This window comes from Podarcis gaigeae (assembly GCF_964106915.1).
Source record: "Podarcis gaigeae genome assembly, chromosome: 13".
Lineage (NCBI taxonomy): Eukaryota > Metazoa > Chordata > Lepidosauria > Squamata > Lacertidae > Podarcis > Podarcis gaigeae.
The window spans coordinates 54658083-54676290 of record NC_139689.1 but is presented as its reverse complement, the minus strand read 5'-3'; the positions used below and the strand labels follow the sequence as shown (position 1 = coordinate 54676290).

At 45.5% G+C, this 18208-nt stretch overlaps 1 protein-coding gene across 4 annotated transcripts; it reads left to right on the top strand.

The window, feature by feature from the left end:
• The first annotated feature begins 4776 nt into the window (after positions 1 to 4776).
• UPP1 (uridine phosphorylase 1) lies at positions 4777 to 17499 on the top strand. Of its 4 annotated transcripts, none has more exons than XM_083709822.1 (8): positions 4777 to 4806; positions 9488 to 9550; positions 11264 to 11381; positions 11610 to 11768; positions 13757 to 13871; positions 13958 to 14167; positions 14725 to 14871; positions 15940 to 17499. In XM_083709822.1, exons 2-8 carry the CDS (start codon positions 9504 to 9506, stop codon positions 16077 to 16079), a joined length of 936 nt encoding a protein of 311 aa, XP_083565948.1. In that variant the 5' UTR covers positions 4777 to 4806; positions 9488 to 9503; the 3' UTR covers positions 16080 to 17499. The 4 variants fall into 4 exon arrangements, with proteins under 4 accessions (XP_083565948.1, XP_083565950.1, XP_083565949.1 ...); XM_083709824.1 differs by lacking the exon at positions 4777 to 4806 and adding an exon at positions 5035 to 5384; XM_083709823.1 differs by lacking the exon at positions 4777 to 4806 and adding an exon at positions 5035 to 5438.
• The last annotated feature ends 709 nt before the right edge of the window (positions 17500 to 18208 follow it).

The following is an 18208-nucleotide window of genomic DNA, read 5'->3' as shown; positions in this document are numbered from 1 at the left end:
CTTGCGGACACATGTCCTTCCACACAGCCACAAATTGGGAGAGTTGAAAGGGATCCTGGGGTCATCTAGTCCAACCCTCCAAAATATAGGGTTCACAGCAAGATTTCACAGCAAGATTTGTACTACCAAAGAGACACACACATACTTATGTACACAGGCACTACTGGGGAATAGAGCACAATCAATGCTCCTATCATGTACTAAGGAAGAGGAAAATAAAAGTACCCAGCTTTATACAGAACCCTCTAACAAAGAACAGTTTTCCTAAGATAAGATAGGAAGAGAATCTGGGAGAGAATATTTTATAAGCATAGGGTTATTTCAGTTGATATACCCACTCAGATAATAAAACCAGTCCTGGATTTGATTTAAACGGGATACAAAAGTTAATAATGTCTCTGAACTTGCACAGGAATAGTACGCCTAACTACGATTTTTAAATAACGATACATAGGAAAGTGAGATGTCGGGTACTTTTACCAAAGAATGTGCCCCCCTCCCTTGTTGAAGGAAGCTTACTCAGGAGTAAATTCACTTGGCACAGAAGTAAGAAGGGGGGAACCTGAAAGAGACTGAAACAAGTGGGGGAGGTATTTTCCAATAAGAAGCCAGGAAACCCTGGTTGATCTTAGAGACTGGTATCAGGACTGGACTCTATAGATAGACAATTGTTATCTATCAAAGCTTCTACCTTTTATTAACAATTTTCTTAGAAGGAACACCTATTTTCATAGGCATGTGCTTCATGAAATACATACACTGCATTTTAGCTTGAGAGAGCAGTTGGCTCAACTAGGCTTTTGCAGCAGAAACATTAGTTTCTTCACAGCATATTTCAAAATACTGGAAAAAATACTGGAACACGGATGTAGAATCACAAACTCAAAGGTTGCAACATAACATTATCTACCATCAACTTAAAATCATACTCCTCACTTAAACTACTCGGAGAAAGACTCTTCGGAGCCTCTCTCAAATAACAAACATTTGCACCTTTCATTCTCATTTTGTTTTGTTTTTTTCTGTTTTTAAGATTGATAAGGTCCAGCATGGCTTCCCTAGATTTAAATTTTGAAGCAAGCTTGCAGTTTAAACTATGCGCATTTAAGAAAGGCAGTCTGTCAGAGACAGAAGGAACAGACAACACACATAACAGACAACATGTAAACATACATATTTTCATATATGTATTAACAGACAACACACATAACAGACAACATGTAAACATATATATTCTCATTCTTTAGTTGGTTATTGCAAGGAGTTGGGCCGCTCCCTTTGGCTTCATTAAGTGAAATTAGTAAGAAGGTCCCACATGGTTTTAAGAGCCTCCTTGCCTCTTCAAACACAACCAGTTAACCAAACTGGCAGGGCTCACAATGCTTAGTTGACTGGGTACCCCTTTATATATGCATGCGTTGTTGTTGCTTTTTTTGTTGTTGTTTTTCTCTTTTTGGGGGGGATAGAGAAGGGAGAAAGAGAGGGGTTGATTTGGATTTGGGTAACTTGTACAGGGGGCTATTTAGGGTTTTTTCCCTTTTCCTTGTCGCTTGGCAACTTCCTAACAATTTAACGAGCTTCACCCACTCGGTTCCTTTTTCTATTCCTTTCCTATTTCCTATTTAATAACCTGGGGTCCTTTTCCACTCTGCCGATCCCGCCCAATTCCCCATGGCAACCTCCTACCTATCGTCACAATCTCAGGAAAAGGGGCCCTACTGGACGCCCGTGCCGTGCGGTGCCAGATCGGGTGATCCCTGGATAGAATTTCGAACTGAAAATCCCCCTTGCTTTTGGAAGCGGGCTCACGCACAATACACGTGTTACGTGGCACCGACCAGTGCGGCTGGGATTGGGATAGAAAGCAAGACCACTTCCTGCCCCCTAGCAAGGACGCTCGGGAAGTTCCGAAAGAGAACTCTAACCCCTTGCTTTCAACTGGGATGCCCGTTGCGGAGAGTCGGCTATCTTTCAAGTCGGGTCTCTCCGTCTTACTTTCGGGCTCCCAATTGGTGCGGCTGGCTGGAGGGTGTTAGAGAAAGAGATAGAGCTCAGAACCCCTTTTTCAGGTCGAGCAGCGGTCCACGGTCTCTCTCACTAACCGGACCAAGAGAAAGGTAAGAAGGATCGATAGAGAGGAGGGCAGAGAATTCAGTTGCCAGGAGATTTCCACCCCCTTCCCACCAGTGCACTGGATTTTTCCTTATACTCACACGTCTTCTGTGATGATCCCGGGATCGATGAATAAGCTGGCTGGATCCCTCTTTGCTCCCCGGCTGAACTCCTGGGGCTTTCGATTACCGCCCGGAAGATGGCCGGGGGTCCAAAGGATCTTCCCAGGCAAAATGGCCTGGTGCCGGCTGAAGATTTCGGGGCCCCCGGTCAGCAACGCGGGAGAACCGCATGCCCCACGTTGGGGCGCCAACTGTTACGGCTAAAATCTGGGTGCGGGGCTACACTGCCACCCAGCTCGTCGGACTAAGTGTCCGCGGGTCCCTGCGGAAGAAAATGAGCTCAGCCGGACAGGAGCAAAATGCGGAGATCCAAGGTTTATTGCGCAACAGGTTCAAGACGAGATTGAACAGCGAGAAAGGGGTGACATGAACTTTTGAAACTCCCTCCATGTCCCAGAATACAGTGCAAAATACATCCCAGTTACATCATGAATACATTAAGGAAAGGTTGGGTTACACAGATTACATCATGAATACATTAAGGAGAGGTTGGGTTACACCGGATTAACCGGTTGGGTTACACCGGATTAACATGAGGAGGAGGGAGGGGGAATATGCAGAGCTGGAGATATGCGCAGATAAGCGCTTCCTGAGTGTATGCATAGTCTGTCACCTGGCATTGCCTGGAGGAAAGGTTTGGCAGAGTGATTTTGACAGGATTAGGGTCTTGACACCTTACTTGAGGGATTATGGATATGGATTTTATAGATTTTAGTTCCCTTTGACATTGACAATTGGGAATAAATGGATATATTGTAGTGAAGAAGGTGAAGAAGACATGCCCCCCCCCTTCCGTAACAGTTTGGGGCAGGGAAACCAGTCAGTCAATTCACATCAGGTTATGTCATGACCCCCACTTCCTCCCCACCCACAGGTGTAGGCAGACAGCGTGGAAACCTGAAAAAGCAGTGATGGACCCAACAATGTTCAGGCTCAAACTGAAACACGGCGGGGGGGCGGGGGAAGAAACCTGATCTCCCTGTTTAAAGCTGGTAATGCCAGCTCTTTCTCCGACCAAATTAAAATCTGATTGCCTCTTTTTGGACGCTCGCTCAGAGGCAGCCTGTAGAAGTGTCCTGCATTCCTGCTCGGCCTTCATTTCCCTGCCAGGGGATGAGGTGGCTGTGCTTCGAGAGAGCGCGTTGGAAGGGCCTTTCGCACAAGTAGACTGAGGAATGTGATGTGAGGAGTGGAGAGCTGACCTCTGCAAGGCGACAAGGACACTCGACCCTTTCCAGCAAGGCGGTGTGTGTGTGTGTGTGTGTGCTGGGTACACTGGCTGACCCGCACCTGCCCCCCCCCATGTGTTCCTTCAGTGCCTGGGGGTTGTCTGAATGCCTGCTCTGTTTCTAACTGCTTGCCACCGAACTGGAAAATGTTCAACCACTTATGCTGGGGCGGGACATTGTCTGCCCAAAATAATCCAGCTAGCCTTTTCACAAGTAAATTATAGGAATGTAGTTTCACAATTGACTAGGAAGTTTATTACGCTGATCATCTTACATTTTGCCTAATCTCTAGATTGTTACTTAATATTTGTGATCACAGCTGATAGTAATATAACTGTGAAATATACTCAGAGTCCCAAAGTGATTTCATGCTCTTTATTCAGCTCATAGTGGTTAGGAGGAATGAATGAAAGTCCCCTCAAAGTATCTGTTTTATATACATTATTTACACAATGGGCTGCACATGATTGGCTAATTCTGGAATTCTACTGTAAGCCAATCAGGTTGTGGATTCACTTCTATCTGGAGCATGATTGGGTGGTTCCTGCCAACCAATCATATTGCCGCATTGTTCTAGGACCAATCAGACTGCTGCATTCTGAATCCTATTGTTCTAGGACCAATCAGACTGCTGCGTTTTGGATCCTATTGTTCTAAGACCAATCAGACTGTTGCAGTTTGGATCCTATTCAATTCAGTACATAACAAACTGTTAAATGGTTTTTTCTGTTGATGACATTTTTGTTTCTTTAGAGGATGTTTGCGAGTTAAAGGAATCGGGTGATCTCTGGTGTCACTCTGTGTGATGTTATTTCAGAGTTTCCCCCGTTGCGTCCTTCCGTGCTTCCGGCATATTGTGTTAAACTACTAGCTAGATTGTGAAGTCAACTTCAGGAAAGTCCACGCCCTGAGCAAGGAGATATTTCTGCTCGCCTTGAGAGCACCTTTCCCTGCCTCTTTGGGCGGGCAAGTTCACAGCAGGTCTGAGAGAGAGAGAGAGAGAGAGAGAGAGAGAGAGAGAGAAAGAGAGGCGCTGTTCCCACAGGCCGGATCCTGCCCTCCCAGAGTGTTCTGGATAGGGAAGCGCGGACCATTGTCTTTGGAAGGGCAGCCCCTCGCGCTCTGCGGAAAGCTCAGCCTGTGATCGGTGCCCCCCCCCCCCGGATCCCTTTCCCGAGCGCTCGGCAGCGCGGCTGGCCGTGTCTCTGCGAGGCGGGCGCCGACAGGGCGAGAGGAGCCCGGGCGCCGCCCGTCGCCTGGCAGCCGCCAGGAAGGAAGGAAGGAAGGAAGGAAGGGGCGGCATCTCTGCTGGGCTCCCGGCTGCTGGCCTCGCTCCTCCTCAGGTAGGCGCCTCGCGGGTCTCCCTTCCCCGGCGGGCGGAGGGAAGGCGGGCAGGGGCTGCGAGGGGTCGCCTTGTTTTGCCGTGGGATCCGCACAAAGCCAGCCTGCGCTTCGCCCCAGCTCAGCTCCACTCCGCCCACTCCAGAAGGGGAGGAAAGGCAAGAGAAAGGCACATGTTGCATCATGGGAACCGGGCTAGTCGCGTGTGTCGTGTTTTGCTGGAGGCGGCTGTCGCCCCACTCCGCTAATTCCACTTTGCTTTCAGCAGCCCATAGGGAAAAGGTGCAGCTTGCCTTTCCCCACTGATGGTTGCTGAGAAAGCATCCTCACTGTATTTGAATTAAAATAGCTTGTGGACAGAGCTACTGCTGCTCAAAGCACCTCCATTAAAACGGGCTTCTCACGGACTGGAGCAGGAAAGGAAAAGGAGAGGAAGGGAAGCGGACGCCTTTCGTTTCATGCGCGCAGTTCCAAATCCTTGCCTCACTTGGAGCAACTCCCATTGGAGACACTTCGGAAACTTCCATTGGTCCAAAATGCAGCAGCCAGATTACTGGCTGGGGTTCCACGCAGACCCCCTGTAACTCCTGCTTTGGTTGCTATTTTGTTTCAAAGCCCAATTCAGGGGGCTCAGGTTGGTGTTTAAAGCCCTAAACCACGGAGCCCCAAAATATCTGAAAGACCACTTCCTTCCCTACTACAAAACCCCTTGGGTGCTAAGACTGGCAGTGGGAGCCCTCTTGGTAGTTCCAGCACTCCAGACTCTCAGCGGGGTGGCTTGGGAGAGGGCCTCCTCTGTGGCAGCCCCCAAGATGGGGAGATCCCTCCCTACAAAGGTAATAATAATTATAATAATAATTTATTATTTGTACCCCGCCCATCTGGCCAGGTTTCCCCAGGGTCTCTGGGCAGCTTCCATAGAACCCAAAAATACACTAAAATATCACACATTAAAAACTTCCCTGAACAGGGCTGCTTTAAGATGTCTTCTGAATGTCAGGTAGTTGTTTATCACTTTGACATCTGATGGGAGGGCGTTCCACAGGGCAGGCGCCACTACCAAGAAGGCCCTCTGCCTGGTTCCCTGTAGCTTTGCTTCTCGCAATGAGGGAACCCCCAGAAGGCCCTCGGCACTGGACCTCAGCATCCGGGCAGAACGATGGGGGTGGAGACGCTCCTTCAGGCATACTGGGCCGAGGCCGTTTAGGGCTTTAAAGGTCAACACCAACACTTTGAATTGTGCTTGGAAACGTACTGGGAGCCAATGTAGGTCTTTCAAGACCGGTGTTATGTGGTCTCGGCGGCCACCCCCAGTCACCAGTCTAGCTGCCGCATTCTGGATTAGTTGTAGTTTCCGGGTCACCTTCAACGGTAGCCCCACGTAGAGTGCATTGCAGTAGTCCAAGCGGGAGATAACTAGAGCATGGCGAGACAGTCTGCGGGCAGGTAGGGTCTCAGCCTGTGTACCAGGTGGAGTTGGTAGACAGCTGCCCTAGATACAGAATTAACCTGCACCTCCATGGACAGCTGTGAGTCCAAAATGACTCCCAGGCTGCGCACCTGGTCCTTCAGGGGCACAGTTACTCTATTCAGGACCAGGGAGTCCTCCACACCAGCCCACCCGCTGTCCCCCCAAAACAGTACTTCTGTCTTGTCAGGATTCAACTTCAGTCCATTAGCCACCATCCATCTCCAGGCACTCACACAGGACCTTCACCACCTTCACTGGTTCTGATTTGAAAGAGAGGTAGAGCTGGGTATCATCTGCATATTGATGGACACCCAGTCCAAACCCCCTGATCATCTCTCCCAGCGGCTTCATATAGATGTTAAAAAGCATGGGGGAGAGGACGAAACCCTGAGGCACCCCACAAGTGAGGGCCCAGGGGTCTGAACACTCATCCCCCACCACCACTTTCTGAACACGGCCCAGGAGGAAGGAGCGAAACCACTGTATAACAGTGCCCCCAGCTCCCAGCCCCTCTAGACGGTCCAGAAGGGTGTTATGGTTGATTGTATCAAAGGCCGCTGAGAGATCCAGCAGAACTAGGAAACAACCCTCACCTTTGTCCCTAGCTTGCCAGAGATCATCAACCAGTGCGACCAAGGCAGTTTCAGTCCCATGGTGAGGCCTGAATCCCGATTGGAAGGGATCCAAATGGTCCGCATCCTCCAGGCATGCCTGGAGTTGTTCAGCAACTACGCACTCAATCACCTTGCCCAAGAATGGAAGATTTGAGACTGGGCAATAGTTGGCCACACTGGCCGGGTCTAAAGATGGTTTTTTAAGAAGCGGTTTAATGACCGCCTCTTTCAGCGGGTCTGGCAATGTTCCCTCACAGAGGGAAGCATTCACCACCCCGCAGAGCCCATCGCTCAGCCCTTCCCGGCTTGCTTTTATTAGCCAGGATGGGCAAGGATCAAGGAGACAGGTGGTTGGTTTCATGCGTCCAAGCAGCCTGTCCACATCCTCGGAGGTAACAGATTGGAATTGATCCCACACAACTTGACTAGACAGGACTCTAGCACTCTCCCGCCCTGGCCCTGCTCCCACGGTGGAGTCTACTTCTTCCCGAATCTGAGCGATTTTATCTGCAAAAAACTTTGCAAAATCATTGCAGGAGAACATGTGGCCCGTACTGGGCCCTGATGTCGCAGGTGGTTCCGCAAAATTGTGAACCACCTGAAAGAGTCTCCTGCTACTATTTTCTGCAGTTGCAATAGAGGCGGTGAAGGTCTTCTTCGTCATCACTATCACCACTTGGTAGGCTCGACGTTGAGCTCTAACCTGTGTCGGGTCAGATTCGGAATGAGTTATCCGCCACTGGCTCTCTAGCCGTCTCAACAATTATTTCATTGCCCTCAGATCCGTGGAAAACCACGGGGCTGCTCGGGCTCCATGCAATCGGAGAGGGCGCTTCGGAGCCAAACAGTCAATAGCCCTGGTTAACTCCGCATTCCAGCGGGCCACCAGGGAATCGGCTGAAAGGCCATCAACAAGGGATAAAGCATCCCCTACCACTCTCTGGAAACCATTTGGATCCATTAAGTGGCGGGGGCGGACCATCCGAATTGTTCCCACCTCCCTGCAGAGGGGATGGGTCGCAGAGAAGTCCAGTTGCACCAGGAAGTGATCTGACCATGGCAATTCTTTTGTTTCACTTTTACTTAGTGTCAGATCACCCACGTCACTAGAGGTGAACACCAGGTCTAAGGCATGTCCATGACTATGAGTTGGGCCAAACTTATTCAGGTACAGCCCCATGGAGGCCATGCTTTCCATGAAGTCCCGAGCGGCCCCTTGTAAGGTCGTGTTGGCATGGATGTTAAAATCCCCTAGGACAACCATACTAGGTGTCTCCAGGAGAACATCCGCCACAACCTGAAGCAGCTCGGACAGGGAATCCTTGGTGCAGCGGGGAGGTCGGTACACCAAAAGGAATCCTGTACTGCCCCTATTGCCCAGCTTCCAGAACATGCACTCAGAAAACTGGGTCTTCCCAGTAGGACGCCTGATGCAAGCTAATGACTTCCTAAAAATGCAACCCCCCTTCCCCGCCCACATGACCTAGGTTGCTGTGCGTAAGAGAAACCTGGTGGGCAAGCTGCGGCAAGGACAGGCCCATCTGCTTCCTCCAACCAGGTCTCTGTCACACATGCCAGGTCAAGTCCTCCATCCACAATGAGGTCGTGGATGGCAGTCGTTTTATTCATCATTGACCTGGCATTACACAGCAACACCTTCAGGTCATGTAGGTTTCCCCTGTTGATTCCAGTATCCATCTGGTCAAGGCCAGACCCGGAGGCAGGGATAGTCTTCAAACAACGACTAAACCTGCCTCCTCGGTAATGACATGGTCTGGTCTTAGCGTAACTCCGCCTCCTGCCCATGATCACCGAGATCGGATGTCCCAGTGCTTCCGCCCCTGTGGAACTTGTCCCAGCCATCGTGTTGGCTGGGGCCCCACTCCCAGGCAGCCCTGATCCCGCCCCTTAAAACAAAACACAAACTATACAGAACCAATAAAACAACAAAAAACAAAAACAGAACAATTATACTAAAATTAATCTCCAACCAAATATCCATCCCACCCACCCACCCCCAACAGAGGAAAAAAGGAAAAAGAGAAATAAAAATTTTAAATGCCACCGACTGCTTGAGGACATTTTAAAACACATTAACCACTTGGAACAGGGAAGCAATGGTAGAACACTTCCCACACTTCCCCAAAAGTTTGTTCCAAGTAAGGGCCTGGGCCACGCCCCCTGGGCCAGTTGGAGAAGGCCCTGGAAGGGATCAGGCCCTGCAGTCCTCCCCACAGCCGATGGTCTGCTCTGGTACATCTGCTGACCTCATTATACAGGTTTCTGTGAATGCCAAATGCTTACCCATTGACACCTGAGATGTATATCTGCAGGCCCCATCTTATTTTTGTAGTTGCATTTTTAATTGTAAGTTTTTAAACTGCATTTTAAATTGTAACTTGCCCTGGGACATTACAGTGAAGGATGGGCAAGAAAGTAAAATAATGAGAGCAATCATAATACTGATAGTAACCAGCATTAATAACAATCTATTTCTGTCTATTTCTGTAGCTGGCAAACCATCTTGTTCCTTATACAATTTTTCACAGTGCTGACCATGTGATGTATATGTCCCATTTCTTAAATTTCCTTCCTCAGAGCCTGACTGAATACCATGGCTTCTGGGGATGCTGTGGAGAAGACCATGAACACATCTACCACGTAAGAAGTGAATCAAGTGCTAGTTAATAGGTTTAGGTATAAATTGCCTCACAAATTGTGGGAGGGGGGAGTAGCGGGACATTACTTTCAAACTTCCATTATATTGCTGTCACACAAGTGGGGGTGGATAAGGCGTTGTGGGAAAGGGACATCTGCTTGCCATTGTGCCCTTTCTTCAATTGCTCTGCCTGTTCAATCTGTGTAATTGCCTTAGTGCAATCTGTGTAATGTCTTACACTTACTTGACTTTCAAGTAACCTTTAAGAGCATGATTTATTGCTGCGAAACCTTTGTTTTCAAGAAATCTTGTCTTGATTGCCTTCTAAATAACAATCATGCAGTTGTGCCCATAGAAATGTAATTCTGTAAACAGCAGATCAATGAATTAGGGAATTTTGCACATGAGGGCTAGAAAGTATTCAGGCCTTTGTTTGAATGGATGTGGAAGAAGCTGTGGGATTGTGCCTGCTAGCCTTACACCTTAGTGCAATCTGTGTAATGTCTGAAAGCACCTACATGCATATTAACTATGTACACACAGATCTCCCATACATCACGTTGTGTGTGCATAGAGAGCATGGTCAGCAGGCGTGACAGGTATAATCCTGCTCCCTCATCACTCTTCATTCTGAAGGGTAGCTACAAGAAAGCGGATCCCAACTAAACCACCACACAACACACAAGATGCCTCTGAAAGGAAAATAAGCAATCTTTACTAATTTTGAGATGCTGAACACAAAAACGAGGGGAGGTGGGATCTGTTGATTGGTTCCTGTTTAGAAGATACAAAGATGGTCGTGCACAAGCAACCCAGGCCACACTGAGTACAGAATTTCATTTGGCAACACTGCATTTCAAGCTTCTGGTTGCGACATACGGTGCCATCTTGCACCAGCTCATCAGGTACACCAGGACCAATGGCATGCAGCTGAGTAGTGCAGTTGAGTCATGACATTGTGGCTTTAGGATTGCAGTGTGGCATAATGGTTAGAGTGTTGGACTAGGACCTGAGGAAGCTGGGTTCGAATCCCTATTCAGCCATGAAACTCCCTCGGTGACCTTGGAGTCAGTCACCATCTTTTAGCCAAACCTACCTCACAGGGTTGTTGTGAGGAGGAAATGGGGAGGAGGAGAACCATGGACACCATAACAATAACAATAACAACAACAACAATAATAATAGTGGTAAATAACTAAGCAATCAGTAGTATAAAGCAAAGTATCAACTGGTGAGCAAGTCATTTGTGCGACTTTGTGGGCTACTCTCCCATTTACCCTGCATCATAAGTTCTACACAAGTGATCCCTGCAGTGTAAATCCCTCCATAGTGATGCCTCGTAAATGTGTTAATAGTGCCGATAACTTTTGTTACATTTGCGGGGAAGTGACATCTGCAAGCCAGAAAAAAGGCCGTCACTCCAATGGTGAAAAATGCATATCAGCTTTATTCTGGATGGCGACAGAACGAACTCCAGCCCATCTCCTTCCCTTCTCCAGTCTGGCTGGCTCCTTCACTGAGTCCCTGGGCAGGCCCAGCTGAGTTAGGTGGGCCCAACTCCACTCTTGGTAATACGATATGTGAGACAATTCTAAACATTCAAGGCTGTGATCCAGAAGAATCCTAATTGTCCAGATGTTATACTTGTTGCCTTGTTTAATGATGCTCGTTCTGCTGCTATAAAGTCATACTAAGTTTCTCCCTTCTTTTGACAGGGAAACCCCCATTCGTGTCCCAAATCAACATCTTGAGAAGATGAGCGATGACATCCTGTACCATTTTGCTCTGGGGACTGGCACCCATGACTTCCCTGCCTTGTTTGGAGATGTAAAGGTTTGGAGATGTAAATGGTGCTGGTGACAACAAGGTCGCAGGGTTGATCCCCATGTGGGGCAGCTGCACATTCTTACATTGTCTAGTGTGAATTGTTAAAAGGTGTCTTTGTAGCATGAACAGGCTTTTCATATTTCAATTTTTAAAATGTTTTTAAAAATGCATTGTTAAATATTTCCATAGTTAGCCTTAATATTCTTACAGTTTCCTCTCTTTGATCTTGCCTAGTTTGTGTGTGTTGGAGGAAGCCCTTCGCGAATGAAAGCTTTTATTACCTACATAGCTGAAGAGCTGGGAGTTGGCAGCCCAGGCAAGGACTACCCCAATATCTGTGCAGGAACCGATCGTTACGCGATGTACAAAGCAGGGCCTGTGCTATCCATCAGTGTAAGTGGGCCAGATATTTGTGGGCATGCAATACATTGTCTATCAATTAAAACTGAATTTTCTCTTTTAAAAATATCTCTAAATGATCATTAATGCATTATTAGATTAGATTTCTATATATACAAACTGCATATGTGCAATTGACAAAGGACACAAAACTGGGGGCTACTGGGGGCTTTGGGCTTGTGCTTTGTGTTCCTCTGGAGCAGCCTTTCTCAACCTGTGGGTCCCCAGATGTTGTTGAACTACAACTCCCATCACCCCTGGCTAGCAAGGCCAGAGCTCACTGATGATGGGAGTTGTAGTCCAACAACATCTGGGGACCCACAGGTTGAGAACCACTGCGGAGGCTCCAGGACAGGGCAGCCTCTCACAGTGGAGAGGTTCCTTCCTTTGGCTTCCAGGCAGAAACTAAAACCATCCAAGGGAGCTTTCTGGCATGCCCAAACTCGGCACTAAGCAGGAACACTCCTCCCCTGTCAGGAGATGGGTGATCCTTAGCACTGGGCTCAGGAAAGCATTCAGATGTGCCAACCAGCTCCCTGCAGAGTGCTGTTGCACCCAAACTCAGCGCTGAATAACAGAGAGAAATCTCTTCCCATCCCTTTTAAGCACAATCAGTCTTAAAGAGGAAGAGGAACAATGTTACTGTGTTACAATGATCACAAGAAATTTTGCATGTCAAACACATATTAGTTACTATCTCATCACATTTTCATAATGGTAAAAATGGTAAAAAGAAAAGAATAAAGTTAAAGAATATGAATTTTTCTTTTCATTTGTTGAGATGGAAAAAAGCACATGTTTTGTGGTCAACATTACACACTAAACCAATGTACATTTTATTGTCCTAAGATCATCTGATTTTCCTCCTAACATAAAATGTCTTTTCAGTTCACCAGATGAGAAGGCAAAGCTATCAGTACACTAAAGGGTCATTAACCTGTTCTTTATTTTCTTGCAGAGGTGCTTAACTGAGCTTCAGGGGGCCGAAATAGAGAAATCCTGAGTCACCTTGCATGTCATACTTCTGATTGTTTTTATTCACATGTAAAATGCCATTGTGAAAACCTGTTGCCAAATGATAAAATTTGGGGAAATAACTTTAAAATTTTATAGAACATGCTAACAATATAATAAAATGAAAAATGTGTCTATTTGTTGACATTTTCATGGAATTACCCAGGAATCCATGAAAATATTCCCAAATTAATTTACAGGTGGCATGTTACACCCATTAAATTGAGTGATATACGGATTATAGAACAAAGAATGCCGGAGAGGCCTTAACACAAATGGAACTTTCTACCACTTGTGGTGGGTTTGCTCTACAGTCAATCAATTTTTGCCAAAGGTATTTGAGGAAATTGGCAAAGCTGAAAGCTTCCATAGTTGTTGCTATTGCTGTTTGATAATCAATATGCTGATATACCTTACAAGGTTTTTGATAACTTTCATGTTAGTGACGGCTTACCAACTGATTGCTAAACACTGGGGAAATGGCCTATTTCTAGATGGTGCACTAACCTTTGGCAAATGGTCCTGGCTGAGAAATTAACAGGTAGATTAAAAGCTCTGAAGGGTTTAAATAAAATTGCCTTTGATGATGCGTGATGTTGCTTTCTTTCTGATGTGAATAAATGTAGCCACACTATAGTTCCTCCACTTTTTGGAGAGACTCTTTTAGTTAATATACTTGACTTCACATTGTACACTCTTGCAACCGCAAGTCTCTTTATCATTAATATTTGTTACTATGGTTATCTGCAGACCGTATTTTGAAAATCTCTGAATAAAAAATGGCTTTAGTGCAATATTTTCTTTCAGGATAAATGCTTTGCTGGCTTCCTGCTTCAATGCTTCAATATAATAGAAGGTTGTAACCATCAAAATAGTTATTTTCTTCCTTTCCCACATCCCCACAATAACCTAGAACAGAATGATTTATTCACTATGAATTTTCCCCACCCCCCCTTTTTTCATTTCAGCATGGAATGGGGATTCCTTCCATTGCTATCATGCTGCATGAACTCTTCAAGCTGCTGTGTCATTCCAAGTGTTCCAATGTAACCATTATTCGTATCGGCACATCTGGGGGAATAGGTATTCCTCATGCCCTTACTACTTTAAAGCAAAAATTGAAATGAAATCACAGTTATTGGTTTATGAAACATATATTTGAAATGTAGGTTTGGCACCAGGATCTGTGGTGATCACCAAGCAATCTGTAGATGCCACCTTCAAACCTCAGTTTGAACAGTTTGTTCTGGGAAAGCCTGTATATCGTAGCACAAACTTAGACAAGGAACTGGCTCAAGACTTGATGGAGTGTGCCAAGGAACTGGATCAATTCAAAACAGTCATTGGGAACACCATGTGCACTCTGGATTTCTATGAAGGTAAGGCTGAAAGGGTGCAACCATATTCATGAACAACAAAGCAAAGGAAACAGAAGAGAAGCAAAGCATTTAAAATGTTTGCTAAATGTGTGCATTTAAAAACAAAACGGAATAATAGTGAAACAATAAAATCAGAATATTTGGATAATTAAACCAATAGTCCCCCAAAAGTCTGACCTAGTTTACACAAGCAGAATCTTGATAGGTTAAAGGAACAGCTTCACCTTACATTTTAGACTACATGTGAGGGGATTATTCTCATAGTTGAATGCTTCCCCATGAAAAATAACACATATAACTGATGGTGTGGCCTAATTCTCAGAACTATGTTCTGATCTGCACATTGGTCCAAGTAGGGTGGAGGGAAATGGGATGGTTTGGTCCCAAATGCAGAGTGAGCTGAAATCTTCCCCAGCCATACAGTAGCTCTGGTTCCATCCATTGGCCAAAGTTCAAGTGGTGAGCCGCGTATAGCTGATCAGGCAATTCAACTCCATGGGGTATTATTGTAGAGATTTCATTGCATGTATTAAAATCTGCATTTCATACATTTGTAGGCCAAGCTCGTCTTGATGGCGCAATCTGCTCATACACTGAGGAAGAGAAGGCACAATATTTAACGGCAGCTTACAAGGCCGGAGTCAGGAATATTGAGATGGAATCTTCTGTTTTTGCAGCCATGTGCAATATTATTGGTATCAAAGGTAAGCAGCACATGTGTCCAGTCTTACATAATTCACTAGTTTCAACAGTCAATAGTTTATCATGCAATTCATAGCCACAGAGGAGTTTTAATATTGATCATACATGCTGAGTATCTTAATGCTTTAGTATAATTTTTAATCAGTAATTCCAAGTGCAATCCATAATAGCTTATCTAAGGCTGGAGACAGACAATAGTTTGAAAAGTTAAGTCTGAAAATCTTGGGCTCAGTTTTTCTTTCAATGCTCTAAGCCTCTTGCCCTACATTCCGAATCCAGAATAACAGCATATTTCATAACTATTGCTGTGTCCATTAGACCTTCTCTTATTTTGACCAAAACATGCATCACAGTTCATGTTTGATGTTTGTCTGATGTTTCCAACTGATTTGATGCCACTTGCAGTTTATACTGCTTCCTTCTCTTGCTTGATTTATGATTTGGCCCTTTTCTGGTCCTAAGCAGCTCATGTGGGATGCTTGATAGTCTCCCGTTACCCCTAATTTGATCTCAGTCGAAATTCAACATACGTCCACAATGCAGAATTTCCACTAATTAGCCATGACATGATTAAGAATGCTTTTAGGTTTGAAGGTGAAGAACCTTTAACTGGATCCAAACTTCAGAACCACAGAAAGAAAGCTTTAAAGTATCCTAATTTATTTTAAATATAAGAACAAATCACAAGAGCTGGTTCTGTGGGGAAAAGTGAGGTAGCAGCAAAGATCTGGTGAGTTATGTCCTGCTGACCGCAGCTCCCTGAAGAACAAAATAATCGCCCCGTGTGCACAGAGGAACTTCCTTGCTCTTCTGCTTTTTGAAGGTGGAGGTAAAACAGCCTATGGGCTAGTTAACAAATGCCCAATTCCTGCTGAAGGTTTTGTTTCCATTGTGAATTGGCTTTATCTGTCACTTTTCCCTATGTTTGACTGTTTCTTGGTTTGCTGGGTTAATTCATCAGTTTCAGTTCATCTTATCCTGGGTAAAGTGTCCTTTTCCCCACATGGTTCATAGTGTTATTTTCAAGTAACCTCTGTGTATTGGTCTTGGGTTTTGTTTTATAAACGCAGGTGCTGTGGTCTGTGTAACACTCCTGAACCGACTGGAGGGCGACCAAATCTCCACCCCCCACGATGTGCTGGATGAATACCAGAAGAGGCCGCAGATATTGGTGGGGCACTGGATTAAGAAACGTCTTGGGAAAAAGTGACATTGCCATTTTTAGTTAGCTTTATACTGTAAATAAATACAAAACTCAACATTGCTTCATTTTTAATTCACGATAAATAACCTTGTAACTCAGGGGTGACAAGCTTTTTGGGGGCTGAGAGCACATTTACCCCTGCTCAGGCTCCTGGGGACCACATTTCAACGCAGGCATGGTTGATGTGTAAAAGGGGACATGTGATTTATTTTTTTTAATGGGCAATGTTAGAAAGCTTGGAAGGGCCAGAAAAAAACCTTTTAGAATCACAGCAAGGAAGCCAATGAGAACAGTAAAGGGGAAATAATTTTAATCAATTAATTTATTGATTATAAATGGAAAAATAGCTTGGTTTTACAGAGGTCAAACCCCAGCAGATGTTTCTTACTGGTGCATGAAGGTAAGCTCTTCTATAAAAATGGATATACAGGCAAGGACTAATTAGCGTGTGTTCAGTTTTTACCCAACTGCACATATGTGCATCTTTGTGACCTGGAAGTGGCCAGAAAAGGGGTCAGAATGGTCTCATACACGCTCCGCCGTCATGTGTGATGAGCCACAATGCAACCCCCACACAAATCAGGGGTTGCCTGTATAAACTGAGAGCCTCTGCAGGTTTAAAAAAAAAAGAGAGAGAATTTTCTTTCTGTTTGGTATGATTTTATTGTTTACGTTAATAATGCAGAACATAACCAGTCTTCGCCAAGCTCCAGCCTGTGGATAATACAATATAGCAGGAATACATCCAGAGCTTCACAAACTATGGTTTGCTGGAAATGCAGCTGACCCCCCTTGCAAAATAAGGAGTATCCATGCTTATTGTGTTTTTAGAATGTTCTTCTGAGTGACGCATTGAGCATCAAACCAGCCATGGTTAAGTTGTTTAACTAAATAGTTGGGTTTAGAGTTGACCATGAAAGGTCTAATTTCCAGGACTAATTACCAAAGATTTTTATGGGATCAGGATGAGTCAAGAGTTGGTTGGGAGAAGTGGAGGACATTCAACACTATTTGTTACGATGCCCTTTATATATATCCCCTAGACAAAAATTCCTCGATTGCATCCTTTGCTCTCTTTCCAACTGACCTCCCCTTGAGCAAATCTATTTTGCTTGCCAGCAATAATGTATTACTGTACTGGTTCCAAAATTTGTCTTGGCTGCAAGTAAGTTGAGAGCTAGGCACCAAGACAAGTATCATAAGGGGGAGTGTGAGACGTGGAATACAAGCAAGAGTGATTTTTACATTTTTGTAAGTTTGCTTTGCTGTTGCTGTTGTTCAGTTTTAAATCAATTATTTGTATTCTACGCATTGTGACCAATTGTGATGGCTTATAGCTTTTAGTAATAAAGATCCATTCATTCATTGTGTTTAATTTTTTTATAGGCTTGTTGTAATTTATATTAAATTAAATGTCTGGAATGTATTGCTGATGTCTCTGGCCCTCTTTTTGTCTCTTGCTCTGATTTTTCATGCCTCTTTTTTGTGATGGTTTTTTTCTACGAGTGATTTTTCATTTTAATTTTAAAAAAGCATGTTAAAAATGTGGGAAAATTGGGAGGGGGGTCCCTTCTGAGTACCACAGTATCCCATTGGGGGTTCCATAGGAGTAGGCAATAATATTTTGTGTTTTATTTTGCTTAAAGAATTACTAGTCATTTAAATAACAGATTTTCCTGCAGTGGAGGAGCATCGTCCTTCCTGCTGACTCCACTTGGCAGGACTGGGCAAATTAAGCAACTCTTACCTTGATGGGCGGGGGGGGGGGGGAGCAGCTGCTTCAGTTTTGATCCTGCCTAGGCTCCCTGGGCAGGTCGTGGGACAGACTCTGCCTTCAACTCTCTTTTGCCTTTGTGTTGCTTGGTCTGTGAGCAAGAGAGAGATCCTGTCAGAGAGGACCTTTGGGGTAGTAACCAGCTTTATTCTGAGCACTGCACAAATCCCTTGTGGACTCCCAGCCTTCTTTTTTCAGCCAGTGCCTCCAATGGGCAGGCTGGGGGAGCAGAGGCTTCCTGGCCGGTTGCTTCAGGGGTCGGCCCTGGGAACAGGGCTGGGAGAGGGGGCTATCCAAATGGGGTGGGGGTAGCAGATTGGCTCAGGGAGCTTCTTTCGCTTTCCCTCTCATCAACGCCAAG